The 13,458-nt window shown below is 39.9% G+C and overlaps 1 protein-coding gene across 1 annotated transcript in view; it reads right to left on the reverse strand.

The window, feature by feature from the left end:
* CSMD1 (CUB and Sushi multiple domains 1) overlaps positions 1-13,458 on the reverse strand; it is a 2,270,760-nt gene that overhangs the window by 467,939 nt on the left and 1,789,363 nt on the right. The window contains exon 22 of the mRNA XM_090033387.1: positions 3,925-4,094. Coding sequence (XP_089889513.1) covers positions 3,925-4,094 — 170 coding nt within the window. The remainder of the gene's footprint in view (positions 1-3,924; positions 4,095-13,458) is intronic.

Genomic DNA, 13,458 nt, shown 5'->3' on the forward strand with positions numbered 1-13,458 from the left:
ATTTGGAAAGTTTCAGTGATTCAGACATAGACACAGCTTTAAATTTTTTTTTTTTTTTTTTTTTTTTACATACTTCAAGGTACCAGGTGGCTCATGAAGGCTGAAATGCAGGGGTGGATGGAGCATCCCACAGGAATGCAGGGGTCTCCCCAGAGTGGTCAGCAGTAGACCCAGAAGTGGACTAGCACTTCCGGTTCACTTCCAGGTCCACTGGAGAGAATGCTGGGCTCTCTCCCCCCATGTCCCTCCGGCTTGGCAACTGGTACCTGCTGGATATGAGGGAGCACCCGTGGTCTCCCCACAGTCGATCACTAAACCAGCAGGGAAATTGGGGGGGCTAGCCCCCAGTGTGCTCCCCGGCGGACCCGGAAGTAGATCAGAAGTACTTCGGGTCCACTTCTGGGTTTGCTGCTGAGCACACAGGGGACCCCCCTGCGCTCCTGTGGGATAGTCCATCTGCCCCAGTATCACAGCATTTATGACTCATGCCTGGTACCTCAAGGTATGTAGAAAAAATATTTAAAGCTGCATCTATGGCCAAATCACTGATTCTTCAAATCAGCATCGGCTCTTCAGATTCAGATTTGGCTGAATCGAATAGGGGACAGCGATCTGAATCAACAAATCAAATCACTATCTCCTATTTGGGCTGAATCTGAATTGAATACAGCCCGTTTTGCATACCCCTGTTGTCTACTCAAAATCAGAAGCAATAACATTATTGATAATTTTCCAAAAACTTAGCCCTAAGACTTTAGATGGTATTTTATGCTATATGTGGTGTATTCTAAATGTACAACAGAGTACATTAGGGTTTGAAAGCCAGGGTTTTAAAAGTATATGGCAGTAAGGTGCTTAGAAGATTTTGAAAATCGCAGTGTGTACCCCTTTTTTCTTAGGTACATAAGTGTCAATAATAACTTTGATCATAATGTTTATTGCATCTTTAGATACGTTAATACCTTTAAATATCTTGCCTTGACAATCCCACTCAATCTCATGCTTTTTGTGATTTAATGTCCTTGATTAACAATCTCTAATGTTTAAACTAAATTATCATGCCTCTAAAATGATGATGTAATTGCTTGGCAGCTGCCCTGGTGTCATTCAATCTTGAGAACTTTCAAGAAGCTATACACTATTTATAACCATTGATTTAGACAGATTTTGCAAGTACATGTATAGCAAAAGCAATGTTAGCCCATATACCAAGATATATATCCAGAGTAAAGAAATATTTTAGGATTCCCTAGGCAGGAATGCCTAGGTACCTTTTTAAGACCATAGACTATTGCCAGCCCTCACAAAAAAGGTTATTCCAGCTGCATGTTTTTAACATAACACAATTTTTTTTTTTCTTATCACTGGAAGCAAAATCATTATTTATATCTACAGTTTTCAATTATTCTGAATTACAAAGATACACATGTCCTAATTAAGACTTACTTTCCATACTAATCATGAAGAGGGAGATTTTCAAAATGCTTTACCGAGTTAGATAGATGCTTCCTATATATCTTATTAGGACTTGCATTAAATCCTTATGCAATGCCTTGACATTTCACCCTAAACAAATGGTCATACTTTACACTTTCATAAGATGTTACTTGAAGATATTTTCCTTCAAAATTTGAGAACATGTGGATTTTAAGGAAAAATACAGAATGATTAACTATTTACTTATTTCATCACATTCACCCAAGGCAAAAGACTGTATTCATATTTTCAAGTAATGAAAACAAACGTCTTAAATTATTAACTACTGTTACTTATTTTTTGCCATTTGGATTTCTTGTTTAATTAATGCAAAATTCAGATTATTCTAAAACATGCATAAATATGATCCCTTGATAAATAAATATAATTGAATAAATTAATAAAAAGTCAAACAGTCACACTTACCTTATACCAGCTGTTGTTCTTTCAGATGGATTATCCATATCTATTGTAGCTCTGGAGAACCAACAACCCAAAAATATGACATAGGGGTTTTTTGTGTGTTTAGTGAACCTGAATACAGCTTTCCAATAGTCTTGAATTCTTCATTGTTCAGAATAGCTGGAACCTTGGTGTCCATAGAGGATAACTGGCATTGCTCAGCCAAATAAAGAATTTCATCAATCTGGCTACATACATTAATCTGTTAACCGTATTTTCTGAAATAATATATTTTGAATCTCCATAGATAAGCTTATTGACAGCGTCTGTGCTGCAATGTGTACTAAGGGTTTGCTGGGGTACAGAAAGTCTTCCTTGCTCTAAGAGATTCAGTCCAGTGGAAGTAAAGAAATTAGAGATAGTGTGGACAAGTTAATCAAGTCAGGATACCAGAATGGTCTCATCAAGTCTGGAACTACTGTAATTGTTACTACTAACTGCTATCCAAGCTTTCTTAAGTTTCTCAGAGTTGGGGAATATGTAGGTTGGCATAATTTGTCCCTTGAGATGATATGGTGCTAGGGTGAGGAAGGCATCAAACAGACAGGCGGGGCATAGACCTTTTCTCAGCCACAAACTTGTTTATTTCTGTTCTGTGCAGATCTATGGATGGTTGATTCTATTCAAGAAAGGTATTTTGCATATTGGAGTCCTTGGGTTTCTTTCAGTGACCTTTTAATAATTGCCTGCATGGTTGGGCTAAGGGTTATTGTAGGCACGGTAGGAACAGAGCTACTGAGAAGATTTGGTGGCACATACACCAATTTCAAACATATAACAGATGTGTAAGAGGGATTGTAGGATGAGATTTTCTCCCTGTCTGATACATAATTGGCATGATCTGCATTTATACCCTGATTTAAAAAGGACCTATTAAATTGTCTTGAGTGAAAACATATTTAGTAGAAGTGGCATCTCTGCAAGTCTATAAGGCCTGGAATTAGTGATATTCCATGTGAATTTCCCAGCTGAGCACTGAGTCAAACATCAACAATATTTCTGTGATTTGTAAAGAATGGTATTCCTTTGAATACCTGAGCAGATTATTCCAGAGTTTCTTGAGGCAGGTGAACTTAAATTAAATGGTCTAATACCCCATTCAATGTTATATTTGATAGGTTCTTTTTGGTTGGGACTGTCTCTCTCCTCATCCCTTTCTTTCCCTCCCCCTTTTCCAATATCTTCTAACTTCATCATATCACTCAATATTTGTATTATATTTTGCAGACAAAATATGGAATAAACCGCTCTTTCCTTTATTTATTAGAGAAGCCTTTACAGTGAGCTAACACACACAGTAAGGACATTTCAATTTGACCTTATAATCATTAAATAGGTGGAACTGTTGTTGGAGTGATCAACAAAAAATAGCAGTAACAGGCCAGAAGTGTAAATAGTTATTTCTGTCATGTTAACAAGAACATTATCACGAGAGCAAAACAACTGGAAATTGTATAACTGGATTCTATGTTACTCAATGATTTATACAAGTACTGATATTGAAAAGTTAGAAACATAAATCCCAAGCAATAATTCAGAATATGACTGATAATTTAGATAGGATTTATGGTCTTATGTGACTTGCAAAACACAGTAATAATTAGTTAAAAAGGGCAAAAAAAAAGAGAGAGAGATTATATTATAACTGATTTTCATAGTGTATAGAAATCAAGTTCTACATATTTCAATGGAATTATAGAGAAAGGGAAGTCAATCAACCTATGTCTAACTATAGTTCAGGCTCTTTGTTACAGAGGTATAAGTTACAACATAAAGGTTCATATTTAAATTAGTTTTCTTTTCATCATCACTATGAATAATACTTATAAAGATTTTAAGATTGATTACTGTATTTTCTTGATACCACTTAGCTGTGACTTAAGTTACATGCTGAGTAGAGGGAAGGCAAAAAGTATCAGAGTTAAATTTCTTGTGTTAAGTACCCACTGTAGAAGGCAGCAGACAGTGAAACAGATTTTCTTTTACCTTAACAATATCTCCCTCATGCAGCTGAAAGCTCCTGGCTCTAAGATGGATCCCTTTTCCAGCTTCTGTTTCAATTTTATAGATACATTCATGGTTGTTGTCATAATTAGATGGAAAATTTGGAGACAGCAATGTTCCTTCATTTCCAGAGACACTTGCTCCACATTCAGCTAAAGAAAATAGGCACATTGAAAAAAAAGTGAATTATCCATTTCAAGAGAATAAAATAATGTTTCTTTTCAAACCTGACATTAAGTCCCTAAGATAACATATTAGAGACTATCTAGAGACAAATATATTGCTCCTGGGCTTTTTTTCTATTGACATAAACTATCAAAGAAAAACAATAATTTGCTTTCAACAGTATCTCAAAGGGTTTATTTACCACATGCTTGATTTTTTTTTAAATTGAGGAACATCCAGACCCTCTTGGTTTAATTGCCTTGGCTTCTCATTTATCTTTTGATTAGCCTTCATTCACAATGTGAAACCCCTGATTACCCACAAGTTGTTCTAGTTTTATGCAGAGTAAGGGTAGCACTGATCATACTAGTGGGCATATCTACACATGCAATTAATGTGACTGGATATACCGTGGCTCATTTTGAGCCATGGTAAACCAATCTCAGTGTCACCATCTACATATGTGTTTAAGCACAGTAATTTACTGTGCAGCTGGATACAATATGTATCTCACAGTACTATCCAGCAGCACAGTAAATTAGTCTCCTGCACCCTAATTGCCACACGGGTAGACAGTGATGCTTTACTGTGCAGCAAGTTAGTCTGTTGCCCAGTTAAGTGTCTCATGTAGATGGACCCACTGACTCCCTGTTCAGCCTAGTACTAGAAAGAGTGGAGACTCAAATATTACAGTAAAAGAATTTGGCATTATAACAAATGGTATGCCTTGGTTTCTTAGAAAAGTTTCTTCTGTTGAGAATAAAGCTGCTGACAGGTCACAATAAAATCAAGCTCCTCACATCCTTCATAGCCAAAAGGTAGAGGAAGGCTTTTTCCAAGTAGTCAGAAAAGAATTGAAGAGACTTTCCCTTACAGCAGTAAAAGGATTATCACTTCATTGCTCTGCTGCATTGCTTTACATGGCGGAAAAAGGTAAGGTTATGGGCCCAAGCTTGTTTTATGACTGAAGAGTAAATAAAGGTTAAGATCTAGTGAAACTACAAATGGTAGTTTTAATCTCTAACTCTGGCAAAGGAAAAAATGGGATACAGTTTTGAAACAAATTATTAAAATACTGGGGGGTAAATAAAACACTTGGAAAACCCCAAACTATTATTTACCTTACAGTCAAACTAGTACTTGGGTGTTACAATTACTCTGAAATGTCACAGAATACATTTATTCAATAATAAGACATATATAGCAGGCAAAATAAATTGCAAAAGAATAAAAGGTTTTGGTCTGAGTAAAATATCCTAGGCTTGAGCCAAACCCACTGTATTTTATTTGTAGTAATAGCTAAGAAATTTAGAATCTTCCAGGAAAAGGTATTTGAAATGCCATGAGTGAATTTGCTTAAAGGCATATACTCTAAGTACATTTTTTTCCTATGGATTTAAAATGGATTCTTAGTGTATGTTACCAAAAACTGCAAGAGAGGAAAAGTGTAGGGCTGAAACCTACATTTCAGATATCTTTATTCTACTCAGAAAGAATGGAGGAGGAGAGCAACTGTGGTTTCACCTGTGAAGAATCAGCAGTGAAGCTCTAGTGTACCGTGCCCCTTCCTTTACTTATCCCAGTAAGATCCTGAACTATTTTTTCCTTAGTCTGGGGATGAGGAAACAGAGAGCATCAGAGTCTTCCTCACCAAATTTTGTCAGGCAAAGTGCTCCTGATATTTCCAGCCAGTTTAAAACTGCTTTGTATTACTTACATGGTTTAAAGAACCTTAGCAGATGGGAAAAGCCATCTCTAAGTGTCTATTTTGATGGATGAGTTAGAACTGATAACTCCATTTATATAAATTTTACAAGTCTAAGCAAATCAAGATATCCTTCTTGGACAAAAGACATAGCAAATGCATAACAGATATTATAGTATAGAGGATCATATATGTGTGAATATATATATATATAATATATATTGTTTATACAAGGTGTGTGTATATCCATATATATACATATGAGATCCTGTATAATATCGTTACATGGGTAACAGATAGGTCTTTTGTCAAGGGAAGATTCCCTGATATGAGTAGGCTGTGGAATTCATGTGTATATATAGTCTTATTTAGTATATGTCTAATGTGTGTGTATTAAATACTATAATATACAGCCAAGCAATATTTATAGTGATATAGTACTTTATTTGATATATAAATAATGTATACATATAGATTACTTATATTTATGAGTAATTAACAAAGTTGACTGAGGAAAGCTCAGGTATTCTGTACATGTGTTCTGCAAGCAGGTGTCTGCCCAGATAAAAATCTGTATCCTTGAAGAATAAAAATCTTTGTTCCCTTAGGCACTTTTCATATCCATTATCTACCTTCTTCAAAAAACAAAAACGTACTTGCTGGAAAAAAAAATCTTTATACTGTTTCTACATTATTGTGCATTTTGACTCTACGATTGAATTGTAACCTGCAATAGGTACACAGTGTCAATAGCTATAAACCTCTACCGAGAAGTAATTTAAAATCAACACTGGACTGAGTCAGAATAAGAACAGCAGTTAGGAACCTATTAAACAAGTTCCCTATTAGAAAGATGAATTATACAATGATTCTGAAATACTTGCAAAGTAAAACCATTCTTGTTGCTGTTGTTATTTTATAAGAATCATCATTTACAAGAGATTTTATTTCAAATATTGATACTTAAATTTCCTGCTCTGGAGTGTTTACAGTCTAAAGATAGATACAGGGACTAGGGATTGGAAACAATAAGTTGGGAAATAAGAAGATGGATGATGAGGGTTAAAGAAATAAAAAAAAACCCCAAGTTGTTATGATCACCTTGTTTTCCAACGTGTGTTCTATAACAAGCACAGATTCTTTCCCTCTCTCCGGACTCCACTGGTTTTCTAAAATCACAATCCAGGTCAAAATGACCCTTTCCCAACACCCAAAGCATCCAGGGCTAATCATCCAGCATCCCTAAAGCATCACACTATCATCTAAGACAGTGCTCTGGCAGAATTGCAAACACACCCAACACGATACATCACATTCCTTCAACAGCAGTCTCCTTCCCTATCATGCCGGAATTCAGCTCCTATCTTCTAAAAATATAGCTGCCAATGACATTACTATCACAAATAGTCCTGAAGGGAACGTCCTTATGCCAGCTGTTACTGATGAGAACTGAGCAACCTTTGGCTTGCTGGGATATAGTGTTAGGGGGAAACTGATCAAATGAAAGGATATGAAATCTGTAGCTAAGCTTCTCTCACTCCTGCCCCTAACGGCCGTTGATTTCTTAGTTTGTGTCAGCTCAGACTGGCTTGCTCTTTCCTTAACCAGTTTTTTACAGCACATCTAGATGCTTCTCATACAGTTTTTGGTTCCAAGGTTTTCTCCCTTAGCTACAGAAACCTGAATCCACATAAACAGCAAAGGTAACAGGGAAAATTTGGGGGGTCTTGAGTCCTTAAGGCAGAGTATTCTCTTCAACTATGAACTATGGCTTAGATGGTTAGGCATCACAACAAAATGAGCATTACAATCCCTTATTTCTAGGCACCTGGAAGAAGCATGTAATCCACAGCCCTGTGCTAGGCAATCCAGTCTTGCCATCAAATGCACGGGAGAATTCAGTGCTTCAGAATGGCACCCTCAAAAGTGGACTACTGAACAAACCCACAGACTGAGGATATTTCTCTCTGAACTTTAAGATATTTTCCTCAGCACCCATAGTGGCAGGAGTCACTGATCTTTTCTTTCCTTTTTAACAAAGAAGGCAGTATACCCACCACAATATTATGTAGTATCAAACTCACATTGCACATCTCAGAGCTCCTCCACATTAAATACAGGAACTCCAGCTTCAGCAGGAAAGAGGAGCATGTGAATGTGAGCATGACTCCCTGCCTAACAGTTACAACATTCATCAGGACAAGGGCGTTCTCGGTGCCAATCCCTGATCCAAGGGCCGATTCAGAATTTTATTTACTGATTGTTTGATGTAAAATACATAAACAGTCCTTGGGGCAGCAGCTGGAACCCAGGACCTCTTGCTCCTAGCTGAGTGCCAAAACCAAAATGTTGGTTGCAAACCTTTTTCCCCCATGGGCTAGAGTTTGCAACTCCCAGCATCCTGCTGCAGGCTGACAATTTCTGTCCCCTGGAGAGCTCAGGTCACCTGTGTTTATGGTGAAGATAGTCAGCCACTCTGCAGCAAGGTAAGTACAGGCACAAAAGAACAACTGGGGGCACTACGGAACTGTTTCCTGCAGAGGGATAAATTACTTAGTACAGCTGTGTACTACCCAATACCTAGTATTGCCGCAGCCAGATTCAGTACACAGGCCACTGGTTGCTGGTCCCTGTGCTAGAGAGCTATGTTTTCTTGCATTTTCTCTCTCTTTCCGCATACCACTCAAAAATAAATATTTCATACTTTTATGCAAAATGGAACAGTTACAATAAGCCAGACAGTACAGAACATCCTACTGCCTGGTGGCTAAGGCATCTCAAAGGAAGTGGGAAATATAAGATCTTTTCAGGCTGAGTATTTCACATGTGCACTCTAGCCATATTATAAAGGAACTGGGGTGGCTCCTCCTATGTCTTTTTGTGTGTGTGTGTGTGTTTGTCTTTCAATGGTAGCTACCATTTTGTGCAAAGCCTGATACAGGGGTCATGGTTTAAGATCACGTGCTGGATTAAATTTCTCAGGCAAGAGAGGCAGAGGAACTTGTAGTATGTGGCTCACAGTGGACCTTAGACATGAGTTAGTTTAGACTCAGTCCAATCAGAATGGAGGCTGAGCATATGCAGAAGTAGAACTGTGAGTGCATGAGGAACTGAACATATGTATTTTTGATTAAGCACCTTCAGAGCTGGGTGTCAGATGAGTGAAGATTTAAAGGATCACACATGATCTTAAGACAATTATGGTTTGTGGCAAACAGTTTGGGCCACAGCCCCAAACTGCTGCTCCACTTTTAGCTATATGCAGGAGAGTGAAGATGCATCAGTTTATACCAATGAGGTCTGGCCTTCTGTTCTATAACATTTATGGAATTAGACTTTTCAGTAATAAGTCCTTTAGGGCAGAGATGGGTTATCACTCTGACACTGATCTGATGCTATACAGTACTATGCACATGCACAAAGCTATGAAAATATTAATAACAACAGGAAGTGAGTCATTTAAAATCTACATCTGAGTACCATCTGTATTAGAAATTCTCTGAATATAACTTTATTAAAATATAGCATGGGACTTCTTTGTTTTGTTTTGTTTTTTGTTAGTCTGTCTTCTCAGCTTTTCTTTCTTTCAAGATGGCTGCCGACAGGTGAAGCCCTTCTGCGTGTTCCCCCCACTCCCTGCCCCCCCGTTCCTCTCCTCACCCCCCCCAAACCATTGCTTCTCCCTAGCCTGTGCTTGAGGACCCCCCCCCGCCCCTTTCCCCCACTTCCTGAGCATTTTCCCCAGGGCTCTGGCAGCCTCATTTGCCTCTGCCTCTCCCCCACCCCTGCCTGTGCTCTCCCTTTGATTCCTGTTGCCTCCCTCCTGCAGAGCCCCTTACCTTGGTCTCTGCCATCTCCTCCTGCCTTAGGGCTTGCCTACAGCCCCTGCAGGATTGCTCTGCCCCCCCGCAGCCGATTTTGGGGCTGTTTCACCCCCCCCTCCCAGTCCCCAGCTTGAGTTTGAGGCTTTTTTTTTTCTTTCTCTGTGGGAGGGTTAACCCTCTCCTGCCTGGGATGGTTGCCAGCAGCCAGGGCACGTGGCATGGGGATGTCTCTGTGGACCTTACCCTCAGCCATGGCCTGCGGGAGCACACCCCTCTCCATGTCAGGGTGGAAGACTGCGCCGGAGCTCTGGAGGACATCCTGGGACACTGTGCGCCAACTATAAGATCCTGGTGAAGGCGCTGGCGAACTGTCTCCACACCATCATGGCCTCTGTCATCGGGCCGGAGCACAGCTACTGTGTCCCGGGCAGGACCATCCAGGACAACCTGCTTCTGCTGTGTGACCTGCTCACAGCCACGGAGCTTTTTGGCCTGGGCATCGGCTTGGTCTCCCTGGGCCAGGAGAAGGCCTTCAATCGCGTCGACTACCGGTACCTGCTCTGCCCCCTTCAAGGCAACTGGGAGGGCCTGGCAGAGGGAGTAGAGACCCAACTGCAGCGCTGGCGCTTGCCCGCCCTCTCCTACCATGGCCAGGTCCTTGTCACCAACAATCTGGCAGCAGCGACCCTGTGGCACCACTGTGTCGTGGTGGACCCTCTGCCGGAGCTCCTCAAGAGACTGCAGCGGCTCCTAGTGGACTTCCTCTGGGATGGATGCCACTGGCTCCTGCGAGCTGCCCTTTACCTGCCCAATGCTGAGAAGGGCCAGGACCTGATCAATCTGGCCAGCAGGGTGGCTGCTTACCGCCTGCAAGCCCTCCAGCAGCTCCTGTATGCCGAGGGCCACCTCCTGTGGTGGCAGCTGGAGTGGGGGTTTGTTTAAATGGTCTTTTTCATATATTTTGTCAAAAAGACTTGAAGAAGAAGATTAAAGTGAAGGAGCACATCAAATGTAAAATCTGGTCTGTATTAAGGATTTCTGACTAAGGCAAAATGCTTTTATTGTGATCTAAGATAAATGCAGGGTTCTGGCTGCCTGCCTCTGTCTCTGCATAACCACTCTCTTATTTGAGTAATAAAGCCAATATCCCAATGACCTGCTGCAGTTTTTAAGAAACCATAATGATTTGAATAGTGTGAGCAGCACTAAGCTCAGACACCTGTCATATACTTTATTCTGACAAGATTAAAAAAGGCTGCAAATGAAAACATAGGTTTTTTAGTCTTCCAAGATAATAAGAGCTCTGCACCACCCTATCACCTAGGATCTACTGAAGGAAGGATTTTTTGACATCAACAAAACTGTACTTTTCTTTTTTGCTTGATTGGTTTCTGGATCCACAGGTCACTGATACCAATTCTCACTCAGGCTCAGAGTTAATCTGTTCGCATTATTTGCCCTCAGAAGATTGCATGATAGAACCCAAGATGATGGATTTTTCCATTTTAATAAAAATATGAGATTCATAAGTTCTTTGCTTTCCTTCTCTCCCTTCCCGTACCAGTGACTAAGATGAAGTACAGATGTTCAAAAAGCCCCTGGCAGAAGTGTTCTCTAACTATCATGCTTTACTTAAAGCACTAAAAGTTACAATGTGAGTGAACCAAACAGATGGTGGGGGGGCTTGGAACCTCCATATACTGACCACTGGGGAAATGCCCACGCACCTCCTAGGAGGCTGCCAGAGTGGCCCCTCCCCCCAATCCCATCCCCACTCCTCCAACAGCTGGTGCCTGCCAGAAGTATCTGGGAAGGAGAGACCCAGGACCCTTTTTCCAACACTCTTCCCAGCCAGGCAGCAGTGCACTACAGGACAGGAGCTGCTACAAGGAAAGAAACCCCAGATCTCTTCCCTCATGGCTCCCTTCAGGCTGCAGCATGTCATGGGGCCAGGGTAACTGCAAGGAGACACCCCCACTTCCTCCCTCCCCCAGCTGGATGTGGCTCTCAGCCAGCTGGGGTGGTGTTAATAGTGTTCTTATTTAATCCTAGATGGGATCTGACATAGACATTTGAGAAAGTGCTCTAACAGAAAGCACTTTGGTCTAATACCTCATCTTAGGTTAAATTAGGGTACCTGTACACAAGTGCAGAGGCTGCTCCAACACACTGGGGCAGACTTGCATAATTTAGTCTGCTGAAGCATGGTAATTACTGCACTCTGGCCAGTACCTGCGTCTCAAATATCAGCCTCCTTGCACTTCAAAATGGCAGCAGGGGTATTTTATCTAAAACTCATTGAACAAACTTTAAATAAAGCACCCCCACCATGATCGTGAAATGCAGGGATGCTGATATACAAGACACTCCAGGTGCTTTAATACAAATGTTAATGAATACATTTCAGCACATTGTGTTCCAAGGAAAGATGTTACATATAAGAGGTACATTTCTTTCATAAGTCAAGCAAAAGAAGAAAATATAGGACAACATAGACTGGAAGGAAGCAGAGTATAGACTGTCTTAAAACTAGGAAACAAAATTTGGGAGTATGTGTGAAACCCTCATTAAAGAATGCATTATGCATTGCATTGTGTCAACCTCATTGCATGCAAGATTGTGAAGGGAGACTGATTTAACCTTGAAACATGCTATGGGCATATGTTGAACAGAGGAAATGATGACAGTATACTTGTAAGGAGTGGGTGAATAAGAAAAAAAGAAAATACTATTTATAAGCTTTGTCAAATAACCTCATATTTGATAAATATTCAGAAGTCCTGCTGCTTATAAGCAGCTGAGACCAACAACAAAAAAAGTTTAACACTATTAAAATCTGTTTTAAATACGGCCATAGCCACGCTTGAAGAATATTCAGTAAGATGTGCAAATCTGTAAAGATTTGGGTAAGCTCCAGAACACAGCTTTTAGCTCTTAAAGAGACAGATCATGCACTCTGTTTTCATTCTGTTTAGACCTGTACCTTTTAAGGATGAGTGGAAAGTAGATCTACTCATAAATAATCACAAAATAGTACATTTGAAAACTAATACAGGGCCAAGGCTAATGTGATGGCTCTATAATTATATAGCACTTGAAAGGCTGAATCACTTTGCTGCTCAAATATTGGCTATTAATCTTCAAAAGAGGGAAAAATACAAGTATGTGGCAAATGCAGTACATACTGTAAGTTTCAGAATGAGAAGAATTGCTGAAATTTCAGACGGTAAAATCTGACTTACAAACTCTGCTGGGCTTACCAGCTGTGACAAGTTTGAATTCAGTGCAAAGTGTCAGTATGATAAGAAAAGAAACAAAAGGTAACTTTGCAATATTTACAGAAAAAAAGGGCCTGGAATGCTTCCTAGTTAACAAACCATAAAGATTCCACCTGGATCACAGCTACCACCTGTAACACATGCACTTTATAGAATCCACATGAAGTTAAGGGATAATTTTTTTAAGGAATTGTACTTAAGCTGTATGGAAGAGTTGCAAGATGTAAAAAAGTACAAGAACCTAGTTTGGGTCAGTTCTATAGTGACTATGTGGAAACCAGGGAGGGCTGAAATTTAAAAAAATCTTGGATCCACAGGTATGAAGAGAGCTTTCTAAATTACCCCAAAGTAGGATAAATCACTAGTTTGCAAAACCTATGTATTTCCCTTCTTTAGATGCCAGTAATGGCTTTTGGCACATACAGCTGGATGACTGAAGTTCTAGACTTTGTACTTTAAATACATCATTTGCCAGATCCAAATGTTACTCAACTCTTTTTTGGTTTCTATACAGAAGTGTATCAAAGGCTGACACTACAGAAAT

This window comes from Crocodylus siamensis, chromosome 1 (assembly GCF_052110815.1).
Source record: "Crocodylus siamensis isolate JL-2025a chromosome 1, ASM5211081v1, whole genome shotgun sequence".
In the NCBI taxonomy this organism is placed as follows: Eukaryota; Metazoa; Chordata; order Crocodylia; family Crocodylidae; genus Crocodylus; species Crocodylus siamensis.